The following is a 23,696-nucleotide window of genomic DNA, read 5'->3' as shown; positions in this document are numbered from 1 at the left end:
ATGACCTTGACAGTTATTTCATTTGTTTGTGGCTCATGTTTCAACTTCCACAGCAGTGTACTTTTGGGAGACGCTGTTATTTAACAGGGAACTGCTTTGAAATGCAATGTAATTTAAGTGAGGATTTTCGTTAGCTGAAAAGTTGAGATGCCATGGGGTGTGTGTTTTTCCATCGCTGTTTGACTTGGGTCAGAATCAGTCATTGTTCTTACAAGTTGGAGATAATATAGAGCTTTTAATTTTGTTTTGTTTTTTTTTTTTTAATTTATATTTGACTTTCTGTCCACTTTGAAGATAGTAATCCATTGACTTATTTCTAATAATTTTTATACCTCTTTATTTAGCCCTGTAGCTTTCCTGGTTTAGAAGGTAAAATAGACAATGGAATATATAGACTTCTAGAACCTTAGAATTGGAAAAGACCTTAATCATTTAGTCCAACCTCCTACTCTTTTATGTGATTAAAGCTTTTAGTTCATTTGAGTTTGCATTTTCATGTTATGCAACACATCTTCAAAAGCAGTGTGCTCTGTCTTAGATTCTGAGAAGGTGGCAGCCATCCTTGTACACATTTGCTTATTCATAAATATTAATTGCACAGTGGACCAAGCAGCGTGCTATGTGCAGAAGGGTACAGGGTGAATTAGATCAGAGACTAGAAGGAATTCAGACATTTCGGCAAGTAAACACAGTCTACTGGGTTAAGTCCTACAAACATTACATGAACAAGAAAGTTATCTTGTCCTTTGATAGTGGGAGGGAAAGAATATCAAGGCAGCCATCATAAAAAAAAGTTGGAGTGTTGTCTTAAAGGATGTTTGGAATATGAAAGGCAGAAATCTTCAGGGAGAAAAAGTGATCCGGAAACAAGTCAAGGCAAAAGGAAAGGTATATGCTCAAAGGGACAGACACAGAAGGGCAGAGCACGGCTGGAGTTGCAGCGTGATGGGGTAGATAGTACACAGTGTGGAGGAGGAGGGAGGAGGCTGGTGAAGGTAAGTGGACACATCGTGAAATGCCTAATATACTTGGCAAAGGAAACTTGGATCTTTGTTATCCATCTGTGATAGGGAGCTGCTAACATTTAGCCTGAGAACTAACCTGGTTATATTTGCATTTTAGAAATATTCTAGTGGCAGTGTACAGAAGGGGTTGCAGTAGAGTAGACACAGAGCCAAGGAAACCTCTTAGGTTGCTGTAATAGTGAGGGCAAGACGTAAGGAGGCAACATCAAAGGAGAGGAAAGGATCGTTTAAGCTTTAAATCTTCAAGACACATTGACAGGACTTGACTCAGTTGTAATAAAAAAAGATGACTGGGGACAAAAAAGAAGAGTCCAGGTTTCTGGCATTAATGAGTTGGTATCTGCAGTAGCTAGTATGGGAGTAGCTGATGGAGTGTGTTTAAACAGTGATTTGGAGTCATCAAATGCTTTATTCTTTGTGAAGCCTTTCCTGCTTGACACACCTCTTCCTGATTATGGTCTTTCTGTCCTTCAAGGTGGCAGCACTTTTCATAGTTGTGCTTATATATAGTTATTTGTATGTTCGGTTTGTTTCCCTTGTTCACTTCTTGAAGGATGGGGCTATTAATTTATTTACTCATTTTTCGACAGAGTCTCGCTCTGTCACCCAGGCTGGAGAGTACAGTGGCACGATCTTGACTCACTGCAACCTCTGCCTCTCAGGTTTAAGCGATTCTCATGCCTCAGTCTCCCAGGTAGCTGGGACTATAGGTGTGCGCCACCGCGCTCAACTGATTTTCATATTTTCAGTAGAGACAGGGTTTCACCATGTTGGCCAGGTTGGTCTCTAACTCCTGGCCTCAAGTGATCCACCCATCTCAGCCTCCCAAAGTGCTGAGATTACAGGTGTGAGCCACCGTGCCCGGCCAACTAGGGCTATTGTTATTTATCATAGTTCCCTGTAGCCTTGAACTCCTGGGCTCATGTGATCCTCCTACCTCAGCCTCTCGAGTGATTAGGAACTACAGGCATGTGCCACCATGCCTGGCTATTTTGTGTGTGTGTGTGTGTTTTTCAACTCTCACTATGTTGTCCATGCTGGCCTTGAATTCCTGGCCTCAAGTGATCCTCCTGCCTCCCAAAATGTTGAGATTACAAATGTGAACCATGGTGCCCTGTGTAATTCCCTCTTCTAACATCTACTTTTAATGCTGCATTTTAAACCTACACGATCAGAATTTCTAAGACAGTACCTGGGAATCTGAAATTTAAGATCTGCCTGTGATTCTAATGATAACTAATGTTTTCAAATTTATTTGTAGAGCAGTGAATGGGCTGGCGGTAGAACTGTTTTATCTTACTAACTTTGCTATCAAATGACGGAAAGTCAGTTACGAACTTCAGATTTTAAAATGAAAGTGTAAAGATGGTACTGACTTCTTTCTCTTGAAAATGATCTCAGAATAACAAGGAGAAGAAATACACATTCTGTGCTCAATGACATTAGGAGACAGCAGAAAACCCTGTCGACCTAATGGGAAAAAAAATGAGGCATGCTTAATGTAAGTACAGAGTTTATGTGGGCCAAATTTGAGGACTACAAGCCTGGAGCATAGATTCAAGACTCCTGTTAGGAGCAGTTACAAGTGGGGTTTTTGTTTTGTTTTGTTTTGTTTTTGAGACAGAGTCTCACTGTGTTGCCCAGGCTGGAGTACAGTGGTGCGATCTTGGCTCACTGCAACCTCTGCCTCCTGGGTTATAGTGATTCTCCTGTCTTAGCCTCCCTAGTAGCTGGTATTACAGATGCTTGCCACCACACCCGGCTAATTTTTTTATTTTGGGTGGAGATAGGGTTTCACCATGTTCGCCAGGCTGGTCTTGAACTCCTGACCTCAAGTGATTCACCTGCCTTGACCAAAAGTGCTAAGATTACAGGCATGAGCCACCATGTCCAGCCACAAGTGGATTTTTTTGTTTGTTTGTTTTGTTTTTGTTGAGATGGAGTTTCGCTCTCATCACCCAGACTGGAGTGCAATGGCACGAGATCTTGACTCATGGCAACCTCCACCTCCTGGGTTCAAGCAGTTCTCTTGCCTCAACCTTCCGCACAAGTGGAAGTGCACATACCTAAAAAATTAAAGGAAAAGAAGAGGCAATTCCTAAGCTGTTTATCAATAATTTTATATTAAAATATCATAAGCTATTTGATTGACTTTACATTGTTCTTTGTTTCACAAATTCTAGGAACATGGAGACTGGGTGGAGGCAGCTGGTCAGGGACAAAAATGCCTTTAAACAGTTGCACCTGGGCATGGGGGTTGGTACAGTACTGAAGTCTCATACTCATGTTTCTCTGGGCCTGATAAATTTTGCGTACCTCACATAGCTCAGATTGCTCTGAGCTGTTTTTCATTTCTCACACCGTATGAGTAAGGGCTACCGTGCCCGCCAACAATAGATAAAGGTTCCAGTAGGTCAACATCCTCACCAACACTAGGTATTTTTTTATTTTTTATTATAGCCATTGTGTGGGTGTGAAGTATATCATTGAGGTTTTAATTTGCATTTCCCTCATAACTAACTGTGTTCAACAACTTTGTATGTACTTATTGGCCATTCTTATATCTTCTTCGGTGAAATGTTTCTTCACACATTCACATCTTTTATCTCTTTTTTAAATTTTTTTTTTTGTAAATAGAAATGAGATCTTGCTTTGTTGCCCAGGCTGGTCTCAAACTCCTGTACTCAAGTGATCCTCCCACCTCAGCCTCCCAAATTGCCAGGGTTTCAGGCATGAGCCACCGCACACAGCGTTTTTGTTTGAGTTGTCTGAATTTTGTTTTGTTTTGTTTTGTTTTTGTTTTGTTTTGTTTTAAGAGCCAGGTTCTCACTCTGTCGCCTAAACGAGTGCAATATTGCAATCATAGCTCACTGCAGCCTCGAATTCCTGGGCTCAAGTGATCCTCCCACCTCAGCCTCCCAAGTAGCTGGGACTACAGGTGTGTGCCATCATACCTGGCTAGTTGTTTTCTATTTTTTTATTTTGTGAAGACAGGGTCTTGCTATGTTACTGGGGCTGGAATGCAGTGGCTCAAATCATGGCTCACTACAGCCTCAACCTCCTGGGTTCAGTGATCCTCTTACCTCAGCCTCCTGAGTAGCTGGGACTACATGTGTGCACCACCATGCCCAGCTAATTTTTGTATTGTTTTTAGAGATGGGGTTTCACCTGTTGCCCAGGTCTCGAACTCCTGTGTTCAAGCGATCTGCCTGCCTTAGCCTCCCAAAATACTGAGATTACAGGCGTAAGCCACCACTCTTCAGCCCTATCAGAGTTCTTAATGTATTCTAGCTACTAGTTCTTTCTCAGAATCATGATTTGCAAATATTTTCTCCAGTGTATGGCTTATCTTTTTGTCTTCTTAATGATGTGTCTTTTGAGGCATAAACAATTTATGAAGTTCCATTTATCAGTTTTTTTATCAGTTATGCTTTTGGTGTCATATCTAATAACTCTGTCTAATTCAAGGTCATAAGGATTTTTAAAAATGTATTCTTCTGGAAGTTTACAGTTTTCACATTTTTAGTTAATTTTTGTGTGGAATAATCTCCTCTACACAAGTCTGTGTAAAGCAGGCCATGGTAGAGCAAGGTCCTGAGAAGGAGAGGAAGAAAAGGTACAGAGTAGAGACCTATCAAAAGGAGAGTGATAAAAAGAGGAGAGGAAACAAAGGGTAGATGCCAAAAATAAATTAACAGCTACTTGAAATTTCTGTGTAGAGATGGTACACATTTTAGCTGACTCCAGTAATCAAATGCTTCTACATCTATAGTGTGCCTGCATTTCTTTAAAGATACTGATGCGATCCCCTCTTGATCTTTAAGGGGTGTCACATTATTTGGAAATGAAGAGTCAGGGCTTCAGTTCCCTAAATGGTTTTGGTTTCTGTTTTTCTCATTTTTAATGCATTTGTAATTTTAATTTTATTTATGTTGTTATTATTATTATTATTATTTTGACTAACGACATGGTCTTGCTATGTTGCCCAGACTGGTCTCAAACTCCTGGGCTCAAGCAATCCTCCCAACTTGGCCTCTCAAAGTGCTGGAATTACAGACATGAGCCACCATGCCAAGCTCATTTCTAATTTAAAATTTATACACTGTAGTTTGCAAACATTAAACTTTCTATCTGCAGATTATATGGAGAACCCCATTGTGATAGAAAAGTTTGGACTTGCTTAAATATTTTTTCAAAATAACAGTTATCTGTGTGTGTGTATGTGTGTGTAGACACTTATGTATGATTATTTAGTGCCTGATACATGGTCTACCAGGTCAAGGTCAGATTGTGCTTAAGACTGCAGTCTTCCTAAGGAATATAGAGCTATGTGTAGTTTAAAAGGTGAGTGATCACGCCTGTAATCCCAGCACTTTGGGAGGCCGAGGCAGGCGAATCATGAGATCAGGAGATTGAGACCATCCTGGCTAACACGGTGAAACCCTGTCTTTACTAAAAATACAAGAAAAAAATTAGCCGGGTGCGGTGGCACGTACCTGTAGTCCCAGATACTCAGGAGGCTGAGGCAGGAGAATCTCTCCAACCCGGGAGGCAGAGGTTGCAGTGAGCTGAGATCACACCACTGTGCCCCAGCCTGGGTGACAGAGTGAGACTCCGTCTCACACACACACACACACAAAAGAATTTCATTTCAGCTCCTTAGAATAAAACTGCCTTGACTCTACGAACATATATCTAAAAGGGATTTTAAGGAAATTCGGAGATCCTCTGACTGTAGTATTGACTTATATTTGGTATAGATTGAAGAAGAGCCCTATTCAGACTATATTTAAGTTGTGAGTTAAAATACCTTAAGTTCTTATCTACATTCCTGTTGGATATTCACTAATTTCTTTTTTTTTAAATTTGTTTGTTTGTTTGTTTTTGTTTTTGAGACGGAGTTTCACTGTTGTTGCCCAGGCTGGAGTGCAATGGCGCGATCTCGGCTCACCGCAACCTCTGCCTTCTGGGTTCAAGCGATTCTCCTGCCTCAGCCTCCTGAGCAGCTGGGATTACAGGCGTGAGCCACCACGCCCAGCTAATTTTGTATTTTTAGTAGAGGCGGGGTTTCTCCATGTTGATCAGGCTGGTCTTGAACTCCTGACCTCATGTGATCCGCCCTCCTCGGCCTCCCAAAGTGTTGGGATTACAGGTGTGAGCCACTGCACCTGGCCAAATTCTTACATTATTTGTACGCACCCAAATAACTCTTCTTCCGGTATCTATCTGTAAGGGGCCATTTTCCCTGTAGCCTTTTTAGTTTGTGACTTCCATTTTGAACCACTGATGGTTGTGTCCTAGCAAGGTTCTGTAACTACTCAGAGCAATTCATCAATCCAGCTATTGATGAATCCAGCTAATGACAGTGAAGATTACTGATTGCTCTCAGCTACTTCTGTGACATGGTTTATCCCTCATCCAGTTCTCTATGTTTGCAATTTGAAATGTTATGTAGTATGAACTGTGTGCTAGTAGGAAACTTACAAGTATCAGAGTTAAAATTCGTGTCTGACGCGCTCATAACCCATCTTCATTATTCTTTTATGAGTTCATGCTCAGTGTGCTCTTATCCACAGGATGAAGATAATGGAATGAAAAGTAAAGTTCATCATATTGCCAAGGAGATCATGAGCTCAGAGAAAGTGTAGGTATCTAGTTTACAATTCAGAAGACGGTTTTCCCCCCATTGGCACATTTAAAACATTTTTTTCATTGCTGTTTTTTTACAGGTTTGTGGATGTGTTAAAACTTTTGCATATCGTAAGTATCTGCTAATATTTTTTTTTTGAAGTCTAAGAATATTCCCTTTTGTACTTTCCCTACCCCTAGAAGTTTTCAGCATTACTAACTTAATGATAGACATTTTCTAAAATGTATGTATTTCATGTCTATGTAGATAAGATGATTTCTAAAAGAGTCTTAGTAGCTATATGTCCAAAATCTTCAAACTTTATGTCTTCATAACAGTTTTTGAGGTGATAATATATTTTCTTAGGCATTTGCTGAAGATACTTGCTATTAGAGTTTTGAATTAACAATACATGAAGAATATCATTATCATTGTCCAAAAGTGTTTTTCTCCTATCTAAATAAGCTCCCAGAAACAGACTTGAAATAGACAATTTTCTTACTGTTTTTCCTTTTACCACCTCCATTTAGGAGAGATTAGAAATAGACATTTTTACAACTAAGTTTTAGTTGTATTTTCCGTTTTTTAAATGGTCAACTTTTTTTTTTTTTTTTGGTTTGAGATAGCGTCTCATTCTGTTGCCCAGTGCCATCTTAGCTGACTGCAGCCTTTCAGCCTCCTGGGCTCAGGCAATTCCCCCACCTCAGGCTCCTGAGCAGCTGGGACTACAGGCGCTCACCACCATGTCCAGCTAAGTTTTGTATTTTTTGTAGAGATGGGGTTTCAACATGTTACCCAGGCTGATCTCAAACTCATGGGCTCAAGTGATCAGCCCGCCTTGGCCTCCTAAAGTGCTAGGATTACTGTCCTGAGCCACTGCAGCCAGCCTATAATTGTCAACTTGAACAGACTTGTTAGGAAAGAATTATGATGTGTGTCTGGGTGCATATTCATTTTTCTCTTGCACTCCTTTGTACTTGCAGGTTTTCACAAGTTTCATTATGCACTGGCAGTTAAAGTGCTTTTAGTGTTACTTTATTTCAATTACATTTAGGCAAGATGAGCCTATCATGGGGAGGGGGGAGGGGGGAGGGATTGCATTGGGAGTTATACCTGATGTAAATGACGAGTTGATGGGTGCTGACGAGTTGATGGGTGCAGCACACCAACATGGCACAAGTATACATATGTAACAAACCTGCACGTTATGCACATGTACCCTAGAACTTAAAGTGTAATAATAATAATAATAATAATAAAAAGACTTAAGAAAGGGGTAAAACAAAAGGAAAAGGTAAATGAAACAATGAAAAAAGGAGTTGAAGTGACAGTTTACTTATGTGGTAGTATAATTATTAACATCATAAATTAGGCTTAATTGTGGAGAAATGAAAGGTTCATCAAATATACATCAATTTATGTCTTGGCAAACTATTATTTTCAGGTTTTCTTTGAATGGATGCATATGAACATGAAAAGTGGGTTACACTTATGGATGATTCACATTCACTAAATGATTACCTGTGCTCTGTACTTGGTCCAACAGAAACCCAGGGGCCTGGCCTGGTGTGGTGGCTCACGACCGTAATCCCAGCACTTTGGGAGGCTGAAGTGGGTAGATCACCTGAGATCAGGAGTTCGAAACCAACCTGGCCAAAATGGCGAAACCCCATCTCCACTAAAATACAAAAATTAGCCAGGTGTGGTGGCGTACCTGTAGTCCCAGGTACTTGGGAGGCTGAGGCAGGAGAATCACTTGAACCTAGGATCCAGAGGTTGCAGTGAGCCAAGATGGTACCATTGCACTCCAACATGGGTGACAGATCAAGACTCTGTCTCAAAACAAAACAAAACAAAACAAAAATGGGGGCCTGATTCCTATGTGAAGAATCTCTAGCTTTGGAAATTCTTAAAAAATTCTTAACCTTGCTAATTTGTTTTGAGAAAATATTTCCCTGTGAATAGTTTCTCATGTTGACTTTTGGCTGTATTGGTAATATTGGTAAGTTCTCTCTTTCTCCTTTTTTTTTTTTTTTTTTTTTTTAATGAGTCAGGATCTCACTCTGTCACCCAGGCTGGAGTGCAGTGGCACGATTTCCACTCACTGCAACCTCTAACTCCTGGGCTCAAGCCTCCTGAGTAGCTGGGACCACAGGCATCCACCACGCCAGGCTAATTTGTTTTATTTTTGGTAGAGATGGGTTTTAGCCATGTTGCCCAGGCTGGTCTCGAACTCCTGAGCAATCTGCCTACCTCAGCCTCCCAAAGTTCTGGAATTACAGGCATGAGCCACTATGCCCAGACAGTTCTCTTTTGTAATAGATTTTCTTTTTTTAATGATAGGACAAAGCTAGGCATGGGTAGCACACACCTCTAATCCCACCTACTTAGGAGGCTGAGCCAGAAGAATCCCTTGAGCCTAGGAGTTCAAAACTGCAGTGAGCTGATTGCACCACTGCACTCTAGCGTGGATGACACAGCAAACCCTTTTTCAAAAAAAAAAAAGGAGACATTATTTTGTTGCCCTAACAAATTTGTTGAGTGTCAAGCTTATTGTCATTTCATATAAATTATAATATGTCTGAAAAATAAATGACTTTTCAGAATGAATTTCTTGTATATTTGCTGCTGTTCCTTGAACATCCCCACCACACTGTAGACATGTGATATAATTAAGTACAAGTAATAGGAAGGTTTTTTTTGGTTGTCTTATTTGCTCTCTGATGGGAGCTAGACTTAGTAAATATCTCTATAAAAATATTACGTAAATGTACGAATAGTATACATTTAAAAAATATTTGGGCCGGGTGCGGTGGCTCACACCTGTAATCCCAGCACCTTGGGAGGCCAAGGCGGGTGGATCACTTGAGGTTGGGAGTTCGAGACCAGCCTGACCAACATGGGGAAACCCCGTCTCTACTAAAAATACAAAAATTAGTCGGGCATGGTGGCGCATGTCTGTAATCCCAGCTACTCAGGAGACGGAGGGAGGAGAATCGCTTGAACCCAGGAGGCAGAGGTTGCTGTGAGTCGAGATTGTGCCATTGTGCTCCAGCCTGGGCAATAAAAGCAAAACTCCATCAAAAAAAAAAGTGTGTGTGTATATATATAAAACATATATATTATATATGTTAAATATAGACAAAATATATATTATATATGTTAAATATATATATAAATTATATATATTATATATGTTATGTATATTTGGAAGGGTTTTTTTTTTTACAAAGATGGACTGACTATATAGTATTAGTAATGAAGCATCTTTGCTTCACTAATTTCTTTAGGTGGAGATGTACATCCCCTTGAAAATTTGAGAGGCTCAATAAAATCCATAGAGGCAGAGGCAAGGCTACCCTAGGCATCCAGATGTCTGTTACTAAGTAGAAAAGATTTTTTTTTTTTAATGCATTGTGAAGGAATAGAAGACTTTCTCAGTTCTCGTTTTTTTTTCCGTGTTAAAATCACTTCATCCTGTTTTACTGAATACACCCTGTCTTTTGAGTCCTGTGAACCATTTTCAGCATTTCTTCTTTAGTTGTAAAGAATCTTCCTCTAGCTTCTGTTGACATGGCTACCAAACCTTCACTCTGGAGGAGCTTCTTTCACGTGAGAACTGTCCTTCACTGAATGAAGCTCATTGTTCAGAGTACCTTTGTTTTGCTGCTGAAGTGTTTTCCCTACCTTGGTTTGGTATTTCCTTCTCTTTAGATGCCTCTGTTTCACAGTTCTCTTTCCAAGCCTTCAGGGACTTGTGGAGAGAGGGAGGGAAGGTGACTCGTGGATCTTAAATGATGTTCATCTGATCATTTAACTTAACCAAATCTCCTTTAGTTAAATAAATGGTGTTCTGTTGAGTGCTCTCTATGTTCCTTGCAGCATGCTATGTTACATCAATTATCTGTTTTAACCCTCATAACAACCCTATCAAGTAGATGTTATTCCTATTTTTTTCGATGAAGAAAGTAAGCTAATTGTCAAAAATAACCCACTATTTAATAGCAAAACTAGACTTTGAAGTCTGGTCTGTCTGACCCCTTGTACTCAGTTGTTCTTTAGTAACTGATTGAAAATTATTATTTGAAATCTCTACCATGCTGTATAGAATATAGTGTATCTTTGGATATATTAGCTTGCTTTCAGAATTCTTTTAGTTGCCCTGGAAACCAGAGAAACTTGTTTTTCATCTTCTAAAGATGAAAATGAAGCTAGATCTTGGTCACTTAGAGATACTATGATGATTACTTGTTAGTGTTATTAAAGGAGATTGGAAACTAGACATAAAAGATTGCTTTCAGTTATGTTTTCTACAGTTTTGCATTGATTATGCACCACTGATGATTACATACCGTATCACCGGGTCTACATATAGAGAGTGAAGAATAATTTCATTGGGAAAATATTTTCATTTTAAAAACAAAGTCAAATGGTTAATGTGGGGACTTTCGCACGTCTACTTTTACTTCATAGTTTCACACACATTTCTGCATATTTATCATAGCTCTTTGACCCCCACAGCTGCTGTGCTTTTGCTTAAAGTGAAGTGATTCCTGGTGTCCTTCATGAGGACAGGGAACCTTGTAGAGCTCCATGTCTGTCCATATGTTCCTTTGGTCTTTGTAATTCACTGTGTCATGGTAGTAGTGCAGTAATGCCCTGAGGTCAGGCAGCTGGGTCAGGACAGCTGGTAATTAAGTCACATACCTCTTGTTGGTGCTGGAGATATAAAGCCTGACCCCATGAACAAGGCCATCTGTTTTGTGCTTCATTGCCTCAGATGCTCGTACTTGATTTTATTTGCATTGATTTTTTGCTGAGGTCTTCCCTAAGTGATTCAAGCTGGCAAGGCTGATGTGTTAATATCTCAAAAGAATTAAAGATCAACTTAAAGTTGATCTGATTCTTATTTGTAGGTTTTGGGGAATTAGTAAGAATGATATTATCATATGCTTCATAATTCAGAGGCCCATTTTTAGTTCTACAAATTCCACATTAAACAAGCGTTTGCTTTTTATGACCAGAAACTACAGTGTAGGTGGTTCAATTTTGCATGCAGAATATTTGGTAGGTTTTGTTGTAAGGATGAAGTCTAGGTACTTGATGCCAGCAAACTCTACAGCTAACTAACATTTTCACACTCTTAACTCTTCCTCCCACTACTTTAATATTTTTTTTTACCTGGCTTTTCCAGTGTGAAAAGTTAAACTCTGGATCTAACTTTTGAAGGGCTAATCCTGCTGTCTTGCATCCTCACTGATTTCGTCAAGGAGGTTTTGGTGAATTTAGATTCTTCTGCCTCAAAATAGCTTTGCCTCTGGCTTTTAAGTGTCATCACACTTTCCCAAATTATCCTGGTTGTTAACATTTAGAAAAATAACCAGACATATGTTGTAATCATCCTTTTATTAAAAAAAGATGTCACCTCCTCCCAGTGGCACCAGTTTTGGCAGTGGTTGAGGTTCATGAAGAGCTGAGAAGTTCAAGATTCTGCTAGTGGTTCCTGTGTGAATTAGTTACATCTGGCAGTGGGGCCGTAGCACACAGCTGTCAGGAAATGGTGGCCCAAGAGGTGAGGGAATGAGACTGGGGCCAGGGCTGCTGCATGTGGTTATGGAGGCCATAACTGGGAGTGGAACCCAATTATTCGATGACACTTGTCGAAGCAAAAGCACAGTACGGCAGGCTTTATTCAGGACTATCACAATAGGCTTAGGGGGCCTGGAGCAGGGGCTGATGCCTGTAATCCCAGCACTTTGGGAGGCCGAGGTGGGGAGTTCACTTGAGATCAGGAGTTCAAGACCAGTCTGGCCAACATGATGAAACCCCGTCTCTGAAATACACTGAAATACACTGAAAATACAAAAATTAGCTGGGCATGGTGGTATATGTCTGTAATCCCAGCTACTCGGGAGGCTGAGGCAGGAGCATTGCTTGAACCCAAGAGACGGAGGTTGTAGTGAGCCGAGATCGTACCACACTCCAGCCTGGGCAACAGAGCAAGACGCCATCTCAAGAACAAAAAACAATAGTCATAGGGACCACTGCAATAGGATTTTGCGGTAGTGGAGAAAGATTGGGCTCAACTCCAAATATATTATGGGCAAGTGGGAATTTATAGCCAAGGAGGAGCAAAGTGGGAGTTAGTGGATGGAAAATTACTAAGAAGAAACTTCAGGAGGAAGGGAGATTCTGGCTAAACCAACTTAATGGGATTCTTGCAGAAGACGGACCAGCCAGGATGATCATACATCACCTGGGCAATGGTAGAGGATGAAGAACCCGAACAATATCAAGGGTGGGAGGTTCTTGCTAAAACTGGATTTTGCAAGAAAGTGCACAGATGGACCTAAGAAAAGATTCAGGAACCTGACTAGTACAGAATCTTTGTCAAGTGCTTACTTAGAATATGTAATTCTCTGGCAGGGCACGATGGCTCACGCCTGTAATCCCAGCAGTTTGGGAGGCTGAGACAGGCAGATCACTTGAGGCCAGGAGTTCAAAACCAGTCTGTTTAACATAGTGAAACCCCATCTCTACTACAAATACAAAAAGTTAGCCAAACGTGGTGGCACACAACTATAATCCCAGCTACTCAGGAGATGAGGCAAGAGAATGGTTGAACCTGGGAGTCGGAAGTTGCAGTGAGCTGAGTTCTCGCCACTGCACTCTAGCCTGGACAACAGAACGAGACTCTGTCTCAAAAAAAAAAAAAAGGCCGGGCGTGGTGGCTCACGCTTGTAATCCCAGCACTTTCGGAGGCTGAGGCAGATAGATCACCTGAGGTCAGGAGTTTGAGACCAGCCTGGCCAACATAGTGAAATCTCCATCTGTACCAAAAAGTACAAAAATTAGCCAGGCGTGGTGGCGAGCACCTGTAATCCCAGCTACTTGGGAGGCTGAGGCAGGAGAATCACTTGATCCCGGGAGATAGGGGTTGCAGTGAGCTGAGATTGCACCACTGCACTCCAGCCTGGGCAACAAGAGCAAAACTCTTTCTCAAAAAAAGAAAGTAAGCCGGGCGCCGAGGCTTACGCCTATAATCCCAGCACTTCGGGAGGCCGAGGCAGGCAAATCACCTGAGGTCAGGAGTTCGAGACCAGCCTGACCAACATGGAGAAACCCCATCTCTACTAAAAATATAAAATTAGCTGGGCGTGGTAGCACATGTTTGTAATCCCAGCTATGCAGGCAGGAGAATCGTTTGAACCTGGGAGGCGGAGGTTGTAGTGAGCTGAGATCATGCCATTGCACTCCAGCCTGGGCAACCAGAGTGAAACTCTCTCTCTCAAAAAAAAAAAAGTAACTCTCTGGGTTTCATGGCTATATAGTCTCGAAATTCTTATAGTCTTTATTAAGTGTACTTCTATTTTAATTATTAAATTTCTATTTTATTCTGACATACTACTTATAATTTAAAAGAAGACATCATGGGCCATCAGTCCATTCCGAGCTGCCTAAAAACATCCAGTAGTACTGGGAAAAGCAGAGTTTTGCCTGGTGTGTGACAGGGGCGTCCATTTAGAGGCAGCCATCTCACTGGTCAGTTCAGTTTGTATTTGGCTGGTCTCTGTTAAATGTGTCTTAAATAAACAAGTTCCCTTTTTGGCAATGGTGGCAGACATACGGAATGCAGGGTCTGGCAAAAGCTGTGTCAAACCAGGTCCTTAAGTTACTTAGCAGCTAACATCACTGTCACTGTCATGGCAGAGGAAATACCTTCCAACTGGGAAACAAAAGTTATCCTGCTGCCAGGAGACAAATATAGTCATCACTTACTCTACCAGAAGAAAGAGTGGTGCTTATTGCTTTGCTGAGCAAGGAACTCTTGCATCCAAATTATATCAGTCACTAAACTGGTCAAAACAAAAGCAAAAAAGATAACCAGAGAGGATGTTGAACTATTCTGCTTTGAATACATTATTCATGATGCGTAAATAAATGTATTCTATAGCCCTGCCTGATAGCAGATAGCCTAATGATTTTCAAAAGTGTTAAGTGGCTTTATTTTATCATAGTACATGTGAGTGCTGATTGAAGCAAGCTGTTGGGAGGTGAAATTTGGCTGATATCCATTTGGTTTCTGGAGATGTTCTGAGTGATTTTCTGGATTAGAGCTTATAATACTATGAGAACTAAATACTCTTATTTTATATGATACTAATTAGGTATACAAGTTAATCCTTTAGTTACTGGTGTGAGTAGTTGGCTTCTTTGGGCTAATGTGACTGTTGGATCAATAAACTTAGTCCCAGGTACTGAGTCCTAAGTGAAGGGATTTTTAGCATTGATTAAGCATAAGAGGATTGGACTTCTTCAAAATAGCCATCCTTTAGAAAAAGAATCCTTTCACATACTTTAAGTTATCTGTGAGGTTTTTGGCTGTCCAGAGTTTAAAAAAAAAAAAAAATCATGGTTAATATACATATTTTAGGGGCAGGTGTTGAAAAGATCAGTGGAAGGAACAGTATCTTTTTTGGTTGATTTCATTTGCCGGTAAATTCCTGAAGGGAAATCAGTTGGAAATAAAGGTAAGGGAAGATAAGGCCTATTAGTCATTTACCCAAACTTTCCTTTCAGATTTTAATTAAAACTGCTATTTCTAAAACGGAAAAAAAAATCTGTTTTTGAATTCTCAAGGACTGTGGAACAGATTTCACTCTGTTTTACTTATGTCTTGAGGCCCACCCTTAGGGGACAATGAAATCTAGGCAAATACTTATCTCCTACCCCACCCTTTCCAAGTCCTCTGGAGTAATAGGGTGTGGTGATATTGACATATATTAAAACATGGTACAGATAGTCTAGAGAACAGTAAATGAAAAATAATATGTGAAGAGAAAGATTCTTTTTTTAAAATTTTTTTTTGAGACAGAGTCTCGCTCTGTCGCCCAGGCTGGAGTGCAGTGGTGCGATCTCGGCTCACTGCAAGCTCCGCCTCCCGGGTTCACACCATTCGCCTGCCTCAGCCTCCTGAGTAGGTGGGACCACAGGTGCACGCTGCCACACCTGGCTGATTTTTTGTATTTTTGGTAGAGACGGGGTTTCACTGTTAGCCAGGATGGTCTCAATCTCCTGACCTTGTGATCTGCCCGCCTCAGCCTCTCAAAGTGCTGGGATTACAGGCGTGAGCCACTGCGCCTGGCCAAGAAAGATTCTTATTTGTGAAAAGTGTAAACCCTGGTGAATTTATTGAGAGGTTGGCAAGCGGGAGGGGAGAATTTCAGGTCCAGAGTTAAAATGTTTCATTAATTCTATATGCCAAATGCATTGCAAAAGAAGTTTTATGTGCAATATCTAATTAAAGTCTCATAACTATTATACTTACTTAGCAGATGAGGAAAATCAGTCTGGCCCGAGGAAACACAGTAAATAAGGAACAAGGGCTTGGATCCAGGATTCTGATTATCAAGCATGTGCCTACCAGTCACGGTGGCTCATGCCTATAATCACAGCACTTTGAGAGGCCCTAGTGGGAAGATTGCTTGAGCTCAGGAGTTCAAGCCAGTCTGAGCAACATGGTAACACCTCGTCTCTACAAAAAATACAAAAATGAGCCTGGCATGGTGGCACACGCCTATAGTCCCAGCTACTCGGGAAGTTGCCATGAGCTGAGATTGGGCCACTGCGCTCCATCCTGGACGACAGAGGGAGACCCACAACACATGCCTCTCTCCACATGCCTCACCTAGGACGCGCCAGCTGTGGGGAAATGATAACCGAAAGTGGACAGTGGGACTCTTAAATCCAGAATAAAATTAGCTAAGGTCTCCTGGGGACTTTAAAAATAAATGGATTGTGTTTATATTGATGGTATTGGAATAATTCTAAAGACTATTTAGAATTTTGTTACAATTTCCAGACATCTGCTTAGTATAATTGCTAAGTTTAGAGATCAAACTAAAAGGTTTAAGATAAATATGATTTGGTATGTTTGAATATCAAAGAATCGTCTCAGCCACGATTTTTTATTTTTAATTTCCTATCTAGGTGAGTGGGGTAGGAGGAAGGGGGTACTTTCGATTTGTAATTCTGCATGGGAAATACAGCTGTGCAATCCGTATCATTTTAGGAAAAAGGGGGACTGGGGATAAAAGCTTGTTATCAAGTTATATGTGTATGTATTGTTTTTCCTGCTCTGGACTGTAATAGGATTTCCGGGATGCAGTAGCTCATGCTTCCAGGCAACTTGGGAAACCAGTGATTGAGGACCGGATTCTAAATCAGATCCTATACTACTTGCCTCAGCTGTATGAGCTCAACCGGGATCTCCTGAAGGAACTGGAGGAAAGAATGTTGCACTGGTAAAAATGGACTGTTTTCAGATTTTCCTAGTGTTTCCAATTTTAGATGAAGCCGTAAGGGCCCCACAGGTGACAGAGATGTATTGTTCATTACATTGAGTTGCTTCAATATATTGTCTTTGCAGTTACCCATAGATTGATTTTGTTGTGTTTTGTTTTGTTTTTGAGATAGATTCTCACTCTGTCGCCTAGGCTGGAGTGCAGTGGCACAATCCCGGCTCACTGCAACCTCTGCCTCCCAGGTTCCAGTGTTTTTCCTGCCTCAGCCTCCTGAGTAGCTGGGATTACAGGCGTGTGCCACCACGCCTTTCTAATTTTTTGTATTTTTAGTAGAGATGAGGTTTCACCATGTTGGCCAGGCTGGTCTTGAACTCCTGACCTCAGGTGATCTGCCTGCCTCAGCCTCTAGTGCTGGGATTACAGATGTGAGCCACCGTACCTGATTGATTGATTATTTTCAGTGGCCCAAAATTCACAACCTTGGCACACCAAGCTCAATACTATTATTTTGAACAAATCTTTGGTAATACTGCCTCAGAAGCAACATGCAGCCAATTTATATTTCTGTAGGTGAACTTGGGCAATCAAGGTTTTTGAGATTAAGTGTGGATAGATGCTGTATTCACATTGGAATAGTTTCTAAATGTTTTATTTACCTTCTGGAGCTGCAGGTCGTGAAACTCCCTTTCCAGTTTTGAAAAAGAGGCCATTCACTGAAATAATAGGATGGCTGTTTTGGAAAGGCAATTTTTTTTCTTTTGAGATGGAGTTTCACTCTTGTTACCCAGGCTGGAGTGCAATGGCGCGATCTCAGCTCACTGCAACCTCTGCCTCCTGGGTTGAAATGATTCTTCTGTCTCAGCCTCCTGAGTAGCTGGGATTACAGGCGCATGCCACCATGCCCGGCTAAGTTTTGTATTTTTAGTAGAGACGGGGTTTTATCATATTGGTCAGGCTGGTCTCTAACTCCTGACCTCAGGTGATCCGCCTTGGCCTCCCAAAGAAAGGCAAATTTATATATGTATGACATCCTTGTAGAAGCTGTAGATTTCAGAATAGGAAAAGAATACCAAAAGGTTAGTATTGGGAGCCACTTCCACTAGGCTAAAGAAAATAAGTATGCAGAGGCTTTGGTGACTTCTGTGGAAATAATGTAGAAAGATTGGTCTAGGAGGATTGAATTTATTGTTGAAGACCATGGGGAGCACAACATGATTAGAACAAGACAATAGGGTCACCTACTTTCACGATCAAAATTTCTCTAAGCTTTCTTTATATATAAACCAGAAAAGTACCTCTGCTTGTTTTGGAAATATCTTGCCTCTATATGTTGGGTAAATATGGCACATAAGCAATTTATACTTAGCTGTAGCCTAAGTATAAAATAACACACAATTAAGGACTGAGGATTGACTAAAATGTAGTCTTTAAAGGTCATGATAGGCCGAGCGTGGTGGCTCACGCCTGTAATCCTAGCACTTTGGGAAGCTGAGGCAGGTGGATCACTTGAGGTCCAGGAGCTCGAGACCAGCCTGGCCAATATGGCAAAACCTCGTCTCTACTAAACGTATAAAAATTAGCCAGACATGGTGGCAGATGCCTGTAATCCCAACTACTTGGGAGGCCGAACTGGGAGGCGGAGGCTGCAGTGAGCCAAGATTGTGCCACTGCACTCCGTTGTGGGCGACAGAGCGAGACTGCTTTAAAAAAAAAAATGTCATGATAGAAATAAAATATAATTTGCCAGGCGCTGTGGCTCACGCCTTTAATCCCAGCATTTTGGGAGGCCAAGGCAGGCAGATAAGCTGAGGTCAGGAGTTGGAGACTAGCATGGCCAACGTGGTGAAACCTTGTCTCTACTAAAAAATACATCTTTTTTTTTCTTGTTTTAAAAAAAAAAAAAAAAAAAAAAAAAAAAAAAAAACCCACAAAAAATGGGGCTTATTTGCTTCCGATCTTTTTTTTTTTTTTTTTTTTTTGAGACAGAGTTTCACTCTCTTGCCCAGGCCAGGGTTCAGTGGTGTGACCACAGCTCACTGCAGCCTTGACTTCGTTGGGCTTAAGTGATTCTTCTACCTCAGCCACCCAGGTAGCTAGGACTGCAGGCATGTGCCACCATGCCTGGCTAATTTTTTAGATTTTTTATAGAGACAGGTTGCTCTGTGTTTCTCTGGCTGATCTTGTGCTCCTGGGCTCAAGTGATCCCCTTGCCTCAGCCTCCCAAAGTGCTAGGGTTACAGGCATGAGCCACTGCACCCAGCCTCATTTTCTATTTATTAAAATATTTTTCTCTTAGGGTTCAAGTCAATACATATTCTTTGGTGTTAGTTGACTTTCTGAAATAACGTTTTTCCATTGACTTTTAACAACAATTGATGAAATATTTTATTTTCACATTCAAGAAGGTTTGCATATCTACTATGTGCTAGTCTGTGCTCTCAGTATGCAGAGGATATCACAGTGCACAAAACAGACATCCTGCTTTCATGGAGCAGACATTTAATAGGGGAAGGACCAGATAAATAGACAAGAAGCAGTTTCTGAGTTGCAGAGACCTGAAACAGGATGCTGTGGTAGCGAATGGAGCTTGGGTGGTCAAGGAAAGCCCTCTGTGAAGGTAGTGTATTCATTACAGTGACATCTGAAAGAAAAGGAGGAGCCAGCCAGGGTTCTATATTTCCAGGCATGTGGAACCATTAGTGGAAGTCTGCATAGTGGCAATTAATTCCATGTCTCCAAAGAAGATAAGGCCAGTGTGGTGGGAGATAAATGGGGAAGAGGAAGAGAAGTGTGACGGGTCAGAAAGGGCAGGCCTTTGTGTGCCAGGTAAGGAGTTTTTCTTCTTTTTCTTTTCTTTTTTTTTTTTTTTGAGGCAGAGTCTCACTCTGTCTCCCAGGCTGGAGTGCAGTGGTGCAGTCTCAGCTCAGTGCAACCTCCATCTACCAGATTCAAGCGATTCTCCTGCCTCAGCCTCCCGAGTACCTAGGATTACAGGCGCCTGCCACCACGCCCAGCTAATTTTTATATTTTTAGTAGAGACACGGTTTCACCATGTTGGCCAGGCTGGTCTAAAACTCCTGATCGCAAGTGATCTGACTATCTCAGCCTCCCAAAGTGCTGGGATTACAAGCATGAGCCACTGCGCCCAACCAAGGAGTTATTTATTTATTTATTTATTTTTGAGACAGAATCTCACTCTGTTGCCCAGGCTGGAGTGCAGTGGCGCTATCTCGGCTCACTTCAACCTCCCCCTCCTGGGTTCAAACGATTCTCCTGCCTCAGCTCCCAGATACCTGGGATTACCGACACGCACCACCATGCCCAGCTAATTTTGTATTTTTAGTAGAGACTGGGTTTCTCCATGTTGGTCAGGCTGGTCTCGAACTCCTGACCTCAGGTGATCTGCCTGCCTTGGCTCCCAGTGTGCTGGGATTACAGGTGTGAGCCACTGCGCCCAGCCCTGACAAACATTTTTTTAAGACTCTCTCTTGTGCTGAAGAATGGTTTGGAGAGGGCAAGAATGGAAGCAGGGAAACCAGTGAGAGTCCAGGCAAGATGTGATGGTGGCAGTGGAAATGGTGAAAAGTAGGCATTTTGAGGTATGTTTTCCAAGAAAGGAAAAAAAGATAAGTTGATGGCTTAGATGTGGACTCTGCTTATCATTAGATATGTTAATCACTCTCTTTATATTTTTTGTGTATCTGTTCTCTGTCCATAGGACTGAACAACAAAGAATTGCTGATATCTTTGTAAAAAAGGGACCATATCTAAAAATGTATTCCACATACATCAAAGAATTTGATAAGAATATAGCCTTGCTGGACGAACAGTGCAAGAAAAATTCAGGTTTTGCTGCTGTTGTTAGAGAATTTGAGGTATTTGCTACCATCTAATGTTGAACACTTCTCTTTTTGTTGTTGAAACTTTAATAATAAGTTGCAGTCATGAAAACAAGCTTGCAAACAAAAAAACGTTAAAAAGTAATCCCTTCAAAATCAAAGATGGAATTGAACAATTTAAATGGTGGGAACTCAAGCAATGTACGTGGCTTAATTTTGAAAATCTGTTATTGAACATGGGAATATTTTGACTTGGAAATAATTTTTTTTTTTTTTTTTTGAGACAGAGTCTTGCTCTGTTGCCCAAGCTGGAGTACAATGGCGCATACAACAGCTCACTGCAACCTCCATCTCCTGGGTTCAAGCGATTCTCCTGCCTCAGCTTCCCGAGTAGCTGGGATTGCAAGCACGTGCCACCACACCTGGCTAATTTTTTGTATTTTTAGTAGAGATGGGGTTTCACCACATTGGCCAGGCTGGTCTCAAATTCCTGACCTCAGGTGATCCACCCTCCTCAGCCTCCCAAAGTGTGTTGGGATTACAGGCATGAGCCACAGTGCCTAGCCAGAAAGAATATTTTGATGGGACTTTTTTAACTGTGGTAAAATACATATAACACAAACTTACCATTTTAACAATTTTCAATATATAGTTCAGTAACGTCAAGTACTTTGACATTCTTGTGCAACCAGATCTCCAGAACTCTTCATCTTGCAAAACTGAAAACTCTATAGGCATTAAACATTAACTCTCCGTTCTCTCTGCCCTCCCAGCCCTTGGCAACCACCATTCTACTTTCTGACTCAATGGACTTGATTAAGGAACATTTCTTAACTTTTAATTTAACTTACTCTTTTATCCTAACAACTAACTTACAGTGATGGATGGGAAATAGAATTTATGTTTCCCTTTAGATAAATAAATAACATGGGTTTGGTGCCAAAGTTAAGAGAAAGTAATAACCTGTTTAGAGTATGTGTCAGCCAAAGCTTTGACTTTTGACTCAGAGCTGTGAGTGTGGAACACTGATTTAATTAGAGATAAAATCACAAGTTCCCTCCACCAATTTGGAGTAAAATTTGAGTACTGTATTTTGATACTTACTTGTTTTGAAGCTTAAAAGATCGGTGAATTCCAGTCACACAAAACTAGAAATAAAAAGAGTTTTTGTTTGTTTGTTTTTGTTTTTGTTTTGGGATGGAGTCTACCTCTGTCACCCAGGCTGGAGTGCAGTGGCGTGATCTTGGCTCACTGCAACCTCTGCCTCCCAGGTTCAAGTGATTTTCCTACCTCAGCCTCCCAAGTAACTGGGATTTCAGGCGTGTGCCACCGTGCCCAGCTAATTTTTGTATATTTAGTAGAGACAGGTTTCACTGTGTTGGCCAGGCTGGTCTCAAACTCTTGATCTCGTGATCCACCCACCTTGGCCTCCCAAAGTGCTGGGACTACAAAACCACCTCACCTGGCTGAAATGAAAAGTTTTTAAAATATTATGGTATTGCTGATTTCTGATTTGTGCAGTAGACAAATAATTAAACTTTAAAGTCATCTGTAATTTTTTCTTCTTTTCCTCTCCTCTGTTGTCTTTGTGCTATCAAAAAACAAAGTGTGATGTAATTGTGGCAAGTGATGATTGACCCAGGTTTTGGTAAGAGTCCAGTGAGTTGTTGTGTTACCTTGTTAACAAAAGAAAACAGGGAACCATAAGGCCGGGAGAATTAGCCATCTGGGTTAATGATGCTTGAATGAAAGACACTTTCTTAACATGCGTTATTATAATTTTGTAATCACTCTGTGTACCAGATAGTAGTGGTACATATTTAGAAAATGATAAAAGTCTGAGGAAATCTGACAAAACTTATCCACCAACTTGCACTATGTTAGAAGCATGACATTTTTTTGTAGTTCTTAGGATGCAGGGACATTTTCACTTGGCCTTTTTGATGCCACCTTACAGTAAACTCTTAGGTTGGAGAATGAGGGTGAGGCTCAGGAATGGGCCGAGATAGATGTCTGTTGTACATACTAAGAAAGAGAGGTTTCAAGGGATAACCAAATGTCTTTGTATTCAAGCCAAAATGTAGTTCCACAATCAATGTTCCTATAAACGCTGTGATTTGGGGGCTATCTTTTTATAAGGCCATTCATCTGCAAAAGACTTTTACATTCTTCAGACTTCTTAAAGAAGGGAAACTTAGCAAGGCCGCTTTTCAGGTTATCTTCACTTTCTACAGTTCTCCCTGCCACCACCATTATTTTGACTATATTGACCACAAGGCTCTGATTGTTATTTGAATCCAATTCCTGGCAGTTGTATTTCTGCTGCCGTATTTTGGGGGGGCCATGCATTTCTTTGGTCCATTGGGATTTGTTTGTATTTATCAATACAAGTGGGAGCTGCTAGGTAGGGTGGGCTCTAACTAGCCTAGGACCCGTACTGTGGCTACCACGCTCTTTGTGAGGGTTGTTAACAAGTTTTTCCCAGGAGCAAGTGATTTCAGGGACTGCCTACAGGAAAGGGTGGAGGTTGGTGGTCAATCTGGCTGGGGTTCACTCTCAGTATGTGTAACAGCTGTACCTTAAAATAAAAGAGAGCCTCTCTCCTAATCTCCTTCCAGAGTTGCTTGATGTTTAAAGTTTGGTTTCCTGAGCACTTGAATCCGGGTCCCTTGCTTCTTAAAAAACACTGTGTTTATTTTGGATGCCTTCTCCTTTCAGATGAGCCCTCGCTGTGCTAATCTGGCCCTCAAGCACTATCTGCTGAAGCCGGTTCAGAGGATCCCCCAGTACAGACTGTTGCTGACAGGTGGGCTTCTCCAGCATTTTGCCAACCACCCAGTTACTTTATCCATCATCCAACTCTTCTTGCCTTTATGAAACTCTGCCTTTCCTAAGAGTG

The 23,696-nt window shown here is 41.2% G+C and overlaps 1 protein-coding gene across 1 annotated transcript in view; it reads left to right on the top strand.

Moving 5' to 3' along the window:
- The window catches only part of FGD6 (FYVE, RhoGEF and PH domain containing 6), a 136,335-nt gene that overhangs the window by 54,021 nt on the left and 58,618 nt on the right, over positions 1–23,696 (top strand). Inside the window, exons 4-8 of the mRNA XM_025402846.1 lie at positions 6,602–6,669; positions 6,755–6,785; positions 16,807–16,958; positions 20,677–20,833; positions 23,516–23,603. Coding sequence (XP_025258631.1) covers positions 6,602–6,669; positions 6,755–6,785; positions 16,807–16,958; positions 20,677–20,833; positions 23,516–23,603 — 496 coding nt within the window. The remainder of the gene's footprint in view (positions 1–6,601; positions 6,670–6,754; positions 6,786–16,806; positions 16,959–20,676; positions 20,834–23,515; positions 23,604–23,696) is intronic.

The sequence above is a fragment of the Theropithecus gelada genome, chromosome 11 (genome assembly GCF_003255815.1).
Source record: "Theropithecus gelada isolate Dixy chromosome 11, Tgel_1.0, whole genome shotgun sequence".
Lineage (NCBI taxonomy): Eukaryota > Metazoa > Chordata > Mammalia > Primates > Cercopithecidae > Theropithecus > Theropithecus gelada.
The sequence above is the reverse complement of the archived record's forward strand: the minus strand, read 5'-3'. Positions and strand labels throughout refer to the sequence as shown.